Raw genomic sequence first — 8,069 nt, forward strand, 5'->3', positions numbered from 1 at the left:
TTCCCTCCCTGTCGACGTTCCTCCTTCTCCCGTTGAAGATGAAGAAGAAGAAATCTCACGAACTGCGTCTCTCCTGCAAACAGAAAAGAAAAAGGTAGCATACACCCTGGTCGGCTCACCGCTTTATCTCCTTCTTCTATCGACATAAGAAAATCTAAATTTATCTCACCTCATACACACATCAACTCCCGCTGATCCCTACATATCCATATATATAGATATAGATATACATACGTATACATCTATACAGATGTGTACATTTGAACGTAGATGTTCGCAGATGAAGTATATATGTATGGACAGATACATATACCTAGTGGCTGAAGAGGTGCCACATATACATACGTATATGCCATACGTATCTATATATAAAGAGAGAGATATCAGTACTTAGAGGAAGGCTTCTAGACAAAGATACTCGGAATGAGGAGATGACGCTACTGGTTTGGTAGAAAAAGTGTCTATGAGCTGATGAGATAAGATCTATCTATCTATCTATTTATCGGAACAGGTTACGAGCCGAAGACAAACAAAGAATGAAGTGTACATACATACACTCCGACGCCTAAGATGAAGATGAAGAAGAAGCAGAAGCAGAGAGCTCTTGTTCTATCTTTCTATACACACACACTCAGTGGAAAAGACAAGTATCATCTTTCTTTCTTTCTTTCCTTGATTGGTATCATTCTTTCTTGCTTTTCGTATCTGAGCTCTCCGTTTTCTTCTTCTTCTTCTTCTTCCTTTTCTGGATGTGAAGAGGGGAAGAGAGAAGAGAGAGAGAAAAGAAGCGAGAGAAAGAAGCCTTCCGACATACTTGAGCCGGAAGTCGTTAATGCACAGCTGAAAGAGAAGATCGAAGACTTCCATGATGCGGCTATCATCTGCAGGCAGTCCAGGAAAGAGAGAAGAACACCCCACAGAAACGAAGAGACAGATAGGGAGAGAAGAGAGAGATAAGACGATAGATGCGACAGAAAGAGGAAAGAATATGTAGCTGAGAGAAAGAAAGAAAGAGAGAAAAGAAAATACAGAAAGAAAGAGAAAGAAGGTGTCTCAGAATCGAAGCAGAGAGGTGCTAAGATCTCTCTCTCTCTCTCTTTCCTATAGAACTGTCGCTCATCATACACATATCTTGAAGAGAAATAAGAGATGGACAGACATGAAGGTAGGCAGACAGATCCCGAATCAAATGACCCGCATCTAGATAGATCATCTTCGTCTTTTTCTCATCTGTCCTTTCCTCTTCTCCCAGATCGCTTTGTAGTGTCTATGAGAATGCACGTGGAAGAGAAGGCATGCAAAACGTGTCCCGGGGCAAACGCTACCATCTCGAGACTGGCACATAACTGCTGAAAGAATACAGCAGTAAGGCTAAGGAACTCACATATGTACATATATAGATATGTATATGAATGCGTACGTACATATGAAGATACGTATATGAAGACATATGTACATATAGGTATATGAATCCATTTGTACACAGACATAGATATATATGAATAGATACAGACACACATCTGTATGTACCTACATGCTTATACTTGTCTCGGTGCATATGGTAGGTATATGAAGCATAACAGGGATGACCTTCAAGAAAGAAAGAAGCATAGAGAGGCTTCATACATAGAGAAAGATAGATGATAGATAGACTGAAGATAGACAGATGAAAGACAGATAGATAAATAGATAGATAAAGATAGGTAGATAAGAAAAGAACTGAGAGGAGACATGTTGATTCTTCTTGTCTTGGTGCCTGTCTTTACCTCGATCTACACCAGACAAGGACTCGAATATAAACCGAATGATAGCTTCCTTCGATACAACTCCAAAACGCTCAAAATGACGGAGAGTCATGACAGTTCTGAAGAGCAACACGAGAGACAAGAAAGAAAGAAAGAGGAAGCACAAAGCAAAGATGAAAAAGGAAAGGAAGAGAGAATGAATGAAAGAGAAAGAAAGAACGAAAGAAGAGAAGAGTGACAAGACAATTCGAGAAGAATAAGAGGGAGAGAAAGACACACTCGGTTCCTAGACATACAAGAGAAACGTCGCTCATGGTTAGGCCCGAGAGGGATGACGATCCATTCAATAGACTCGCCATATACACTTCTACATCTCTATGTCTAGCTAAAACATACACAAGTATCTAGGTGTATGTGCACAAATACAACCTACACAAATAGACCATATATATAGAAAAAGTGTACCCAAGTATCTGGAGCTATATCTATATACGTATGTATGTATAGATGAAATATCGAGAAGAGACAAGACATAGGCGAAATATTCAGAGATGAGGGGAAGAGTGTCTCTTTAGATATGTAGATGTTTAGATGTGTTTAGGTCTCTCTATTGTGCTTGCATGCGTCTTCTTTACTTCTGCTGTGAGTTCTTCCAGAAACCGAAGATGGCTGTGAGAATGGCATTTTCAACTTGGAGAATTCTTCTTTCTTCTCTTGTTAAGCCGTCATCCTCATCCTCTTCATCTTCTCCCATCACATCTTGCTCTTCTTCTTCTTCGTCGTCTTCTTCTTCTTCTCTTCCCCCGCCTCCTTCCGAAAGTTCGTCGTCGTCTTCGTCCTCACTACTACTGCTGCTATTGTCAAGAGTCTCATCTTCTCTTGCTTTTCTTCTTCTTCTTCTTTTCTCTTCCTCTTCTTCTTCTTCATTCATCATGACTTCTTCTTCTTCTTCTTCTCCCCCCCCCGTCTTCTTCTCTTCGTCACCTCTGTGCATGTCATCATCTCTTTTACTTCTCTCCGCTTGAAGGTGTCCTTCTTTTGTTTTTTTTCTTCTTTCTCTCTCATCTCTCTTCCGTAGTTGTCTCTCCGACGCTTTCAAAGCCCGATAAGCGATTCGTCCTGCACCCTGCTTAAGAAAAGAAAAGACAGAAGAGTAATTTTCCACCAATCTCTCTGAATGGGTAAGCGTCTTAAGACCTCGATGTAGAAGGCTATAGACAAGAAGTTGCGTCAACGCTGAACAGTTCCATATATGTCCTTCGCCATCTTCTTCATAAGCATCGGTATACACACACAAATCATCTTCTTCTTCTTTTCCACTCCGTTTCTCGCTTAGCTTCTCTTGCTTCTTCACATCCTCGTCTTCATTCTTGCCTGCTTCTAAGGCCTTAAGATTCTCCGCCTCTCCATTCGGACTGCTTCTCTCAAGCGCTGCGCTTGCAGTGTGACTGTTCATTCCTTCTTCTCCTCCTCCTCCTCCTGAGATGAGATGAGGAGAGGAAGATAAGGCCACAGAGGGATCGCTCACGCCATTGGTTGAACTTTCTTCTTCTTCTCCTCCTCTCCCCCGACCTCCTCCGGACGATAGAGTGATGTTTTGATAGCTCTGAGCCTTCTCTCTTCGAGATAAGGAGGTAGATTTCTTCTTCTTCCACGTTCTTCTCCCTAGCCGTTGAAGAAGAAAGCGAGCTAGCTGTAATCGCATGCGTTCACGTTTCTCTTCTTCACTTTCTTCTCCATTCTTTCTTTTGCTCTTCTTCTCCTTCTTCGATAAAGTTTCTCCACTGAAAGGAAAATTATTTTCTTGGTTGCCAGAGGATGTCTGAAAAGATGGCGATGACGTCGATGCGCTAGAATCTCCTTCTTCTTCTTCTTTTCTCTCCTGTTCTTCTCTTTCGTCTATTTCACACAAGAGGAAGAAAAGAAGAGAGACATACACAAGACAGCTATCAAACGAAAAGGCAAAAAGAGTTTTAGACGAGAAAGATATGAGGATGAAAAGACCAAGACCTCCTTGACTTCATATGACTTCAAAGAAAGAGAAAGAAAAGAACTAGAAAGACACAGAAATGTAGCTATAGATGAAGGAGTGTACATACAGCCGATAGCAAGCACTCTACCAGGTGACGAAGATGAAGAAGAAAGACACCTAGACCTTGATGAAATAGGCTAGGAGTACCTCCTACATAAAAAGACGGTCCTCTGCTTCACACTACTCCAAGATCAAACAAAAAGGAAGAAAACAATGTCTGCACGTATGTATGTATACATACGAAGATGGCTGTATATCTATGCACATGTATATGTATGAAGTGTATGTGTATCTAGATAGGTTGTTTGACTAGGGAGACAACCGAAGCATTTCTTGTGTGGTCTATCCTGTGTTTGCTACTTCATAGATAGACTACGTAGGGTAGCATAGAACCATCTATACACCCGAAAAGAGCCACTCTGAGAAGAAACACTGCTGTCGATCTATCAATCGTTAACACGGCTCTTTCTTTCTTTCTCTCTTTCTTTCTCGGTGTCTATTGATGTAGCTGCTTTGCGATCTATCTATCTATCTACAGAATTTCTCTTGCTTGTTTTCTCTGTGCTAGTTAAGAGACGTGTTTGTCTACCTCTATCTTCTTTGACTGTCGCGAATCTGTTGATCTTTTCTCTGCCCCATCATCGCCAATCGAACTCCAGAGAGTCGAGAGAGACAGAGAAAAATAGAAGAACGAGAGAGAGAGAAACATCTTTCTTCATTCGAACTTCATACTCACCTTGTAGACCTTCTCCTGTTGTCATCATAGAAGAAGAAGAACGGTTACGTTCTTCACCTCGATCTCTCTCGTCAGAAGCCTCTTCTTCATGCAAGCGTCCACTTGAGGAATCTCCATGCGACCCGCTATCTCCGTTAGAGGAGGAAGAAGCGCCGTTCTTCTGATTTGAGCGGTCCCTTGAAGAAAGAGACGTAGAAGGACCTTCTCCTGGAGACGTCTTCGATAGCATGGGAGTTTTAAAGCTAAAGAGAAGAAGCTTCTGAAGCTCTTGAAACTCCCAGTAGCCTGGGGGATAAGCCAAGGACGAAATTCCTGAAGAAGAGTGAGAGTGTTTGAGCGACCGAAGAATCTCTTGTTCTTCCAATTCTGCTGAGGTGTACGGACACACCGGAATAGCTTCAGGGGGGATGTACGCATAGACACACTCCGGAAGAAGAGATTTCTGCTCCAAAGATGGAGGCAAGACAAAAGAGAGGAAGAAAGAACAAGGGAAAGAAAAAAGAAACGCACAAAGAGCAAAAGATGTGATCGACGTTTGACATAGAGACCCCCATAGAGCAAAAGGATTCCTCAAGAGGAACGAGAAGAGAGAAAAAGAGACATAATCTTAAGGAGAAACAAACCATCTCCTTGCTGTCCATAACAAGCTCTTCTCCTCTTCAAGCCTCCTTCACTCATACGACTGGCCAAGTGGAAGCGAACGAGAGGAAAACGAAAGAAGTAGCACAGCCGATAGCTAAAACAACAAGCCACACCTACCTACCTCCACTCATTCACTCACTCACCTCCTCCACTATCTTTAATCTATCTATCTTTGATCTATCTGTAATCTATCTATCTATCTTTGATCAATCTATCTATCTATCTTTGATCTATCTCCAGGTTCTCTATGTTTAATGCTTGTATGTGTTTGCTTGTTGGGTGAGGAGTCGTTGGGGCCGTGGTAGTTTGATATCTTTTTTGCCCTTGCTTACGAGTTCACGTCGATCTCGAATTCTGCATGCGTTTTCGAGAGATTCTTTGACGAACACTTTCATACAGGCAGGAGGGATGGAGAGTCCCAGCCACTCCTCAAGCAGTCGAGTCCGCCCATCCCACACAGCCAACCAATACCCGAAGAAATCCGCGACCACCTAGGAAAAGAAGAAGAAGGAAGAAAGAAAGAAAGGGGAGAAACACTCGATAGAAAACAGGAAAGAAGGATAAAGATGAATGCAAGAAACAAGAGAGAGAGAAAGAGAGAGAGACACGTCATTCATACCTCATGTGACAAATGGAGACACACAACGTCTTCATACCTACATACGCCTATATACACATACACATATGTAGCTACACATATATACAGGGAGAGAAAAGAGAAGAGAGAGATATGTCACTATAGTCTAGTACGGGTGGATGAAGGGTAGGATAGTACTACGTGGACAGGATACATGATGCGATCTAGACTCGTTCTGGGAATGTGTCTATCATTTACAAGATGACGGTAAACAGACTCGAACTCCACGCAGGAGATAGAAGTGTATTTTACCTCCATCCATGTCTATCTCCATCTATCTCTCATGCGTAGATGTGTCGGCAAGAGCATACATATATACGTATGTAGGCACACTCGAATAGAGAGATACAGAAGTGTGTTTGAATTCTCTCGAGCGAGCGAAGAAAGAAAGACAAGAGGAGGTGGGGAATGGAGTGCTTCTGCCTTTCTACGGGGCTCCGAGGAATGAGAGAGAAGCAGACAGGATGAGAGACGAAGGAAACCCTTTCGGCACCAGCAGTAGAAAAGGAAGAGAAAGAAAGGAGGACAGAGAGTTAACGGAGAATAATAATAAGAAGAAACTTCATAGAGACAGCTGGGCCCCTCCACCTGCCCTACCTCGCTCCTCCTCTTTCTACACTTCATAGTATCCACAGCAGAAACTCTCCACACAGAAAGAGACAGAGAGAGACACGTCTATATAAACCTCTCTTGAGACATCTCTCTATTTATATGAAAGTGTCGTAGGGTCTCAAAGCAAAGAGAGAGAGGACAAGGGATTAAGAAAGAAAGAGAGAGGAGAGAGAAAGAGAGAGACAGTGGTTGATCAGTACCCTCATTGTTTGGAAATCGAATTGAGAGGCGTGATTAAGAAGAGAAGTAAGAGACGTCTCTATAATGGAGACAAGAGAATTTTGCATCTGGCTAATACGATGAAGAACGCGCGTAAGAAAGAAAGAAGACTCTTCAAGATCTTCTGGCAAGACCTTCGTAGGAAGTCGCAGCATGGCGCTGAATAAACACTGAAGAGAAGAAGAAAGAAGACAAAGAAGAAGAAAGACACGATCACCCACAAGAGAAAGAACGAAAGAAAGAAAGAGAGAGAGATAGATAGATAGAAGATAGAGATACAAAGGAAGAAGATAGATCTGACATACGTAGGTAGATAGACAGATAGATAGATAGATAGAGAGAAACAAAGAGAGAGAGAGAGTAAAGAGAGATAAAAAGAGAAGAGAGGGGGAGCGAGACTGAGAGAGACCAACACAGATGCAACACAGAAGTTTATCTTATAGAGAGAAAGATGAAAGAAACCATGCAGGAGAAAGCGTACAAAACTGAAGATGAGAGAGAAAGAAGATAAAGAAAAGAATGAAGAAAGAAAGGCAAGACATCCCGGAAAGAGAATAAAAGGAGAAAGTCCAAGTTCGGAGAGATCGAGAATGAAGAAAACTTCGTCATAGCTTCTACGTGCTTCGACCGGAGAAAAGAAAAGATGAGAGAGAGAACTAACTGCAACGTGTCCTTCTTGGAAAAGGAGAGAAGAGAAAAGAGAAGACGTGAATGAAGAATCGAGGCATGAACAAAACGATAAGGGAGAGACACGAAGAACATGTGACACACCAACAGAAGAGTCTGTAGTGAGAGAAACTCACTCCAAGTGGACGAAGAGGAATCACGATGATAGAGCAAGATATTTATATATATATACACACACTGCTCCTTTTCGCGCCCATAGAAATACATACAGTATCCATAGATATCTACATGCACTTACACATACATACATATAGCTAGGGATATATTTCACATATGTATGTGTGTATTAGTATGTATGTGGAAATGACTATGTATGTGTGACAGTGTTGCATGTTCTATTTCGGATCTCTCCATCTCCTATCTGTATATCTCTGCACTCTTCTGTAGTGTATGCATGTGTGTGTATAGAAGTATTTGGACAGAGTAGGGCAGCATTTTGTACCTCTATAAGAATGTAGTCAAACTGAGGGTGATCTACAGGAATTCTTAGCAATGCCTCGGCACACAGATTAATGTTGCCTTTGAAACTGTGGAGAATCGTTAACAAGTGATCCTCCAAAATCCTGAAAGAAAAGAAGAAAGAAAGGGAGAAACACATAGAGAGATAGATAGATAGCTAGATAGAGACGAAAAGAGATACAGAGATAGACCCCACTCATCATAAGAAAGAATCGAGAAGAAAGGGAGAAAGAAAAAAGAAGAGAACAGTCATCGAGGTGTGAGAAAGTAGTAGAAAGGAGGACCCCCCTATCTACAAGC

At 41.9% G+C, this 8,069-nt stretch overlaps 1 protein-coding gene across 1 annotated transcript in view; it reads right to left on the bottom strand.

The window, feature by feature from the left end:
- Positions 1-8,039, bottom strand: part of CSUI_001479 (nuclear cap-binding protein) — an 11,868-nt gene extending 3,829 nt beyond the window's left edge. Inside the window, exons 1-7 of the mRNA XM_068061685.1 lie at positions 7,753-8,039; positions 6,605-6,793; positions 5,488-5,646; positions 4,514-4,955; positions 2,381-3,644; positions 1,767-1,864; positions 815-881 (exon numbers count right to left, since the gene is read on the bottom strand). Coding sequence (XP_067926341.1) covers positions 815-881; positions 1,767-1,864; positions 2,381-3,644; positions 4,514-4,955; positions 5,488-5,646; positions 6,605-6,793; positions 7,753-7,908 — 2,375 coding nt within the window. The 5' untranslated portion in view covers positions 7,909-8,039. The remainder of the gene's footprint in view (positions 1-814; positions 882-1,766; positions 1,865-2,380; positions 3,645-4,513; positions 4,956-5,487; positions 5,647-6,604; positions 6,794-7,752) is intronic.
- Between the last annotated feature and the right edge of the window lie 30 nt (positions 8,040-8,069).

The sequence above is a fragment of the Cystoisospora suis genome, assembly GCF_002600585.1.
Source record: "Cystoisospora suis strain Wien I chromosome Unknown contig_585, whole genome shotgun sequence".
Lineage (NCBI taxonomy): Eukaryota > Apicomplexa > Conoidasida > Eucoccidiorida > Sarcocystidae > Cystoisospora > Cystoisospora suis.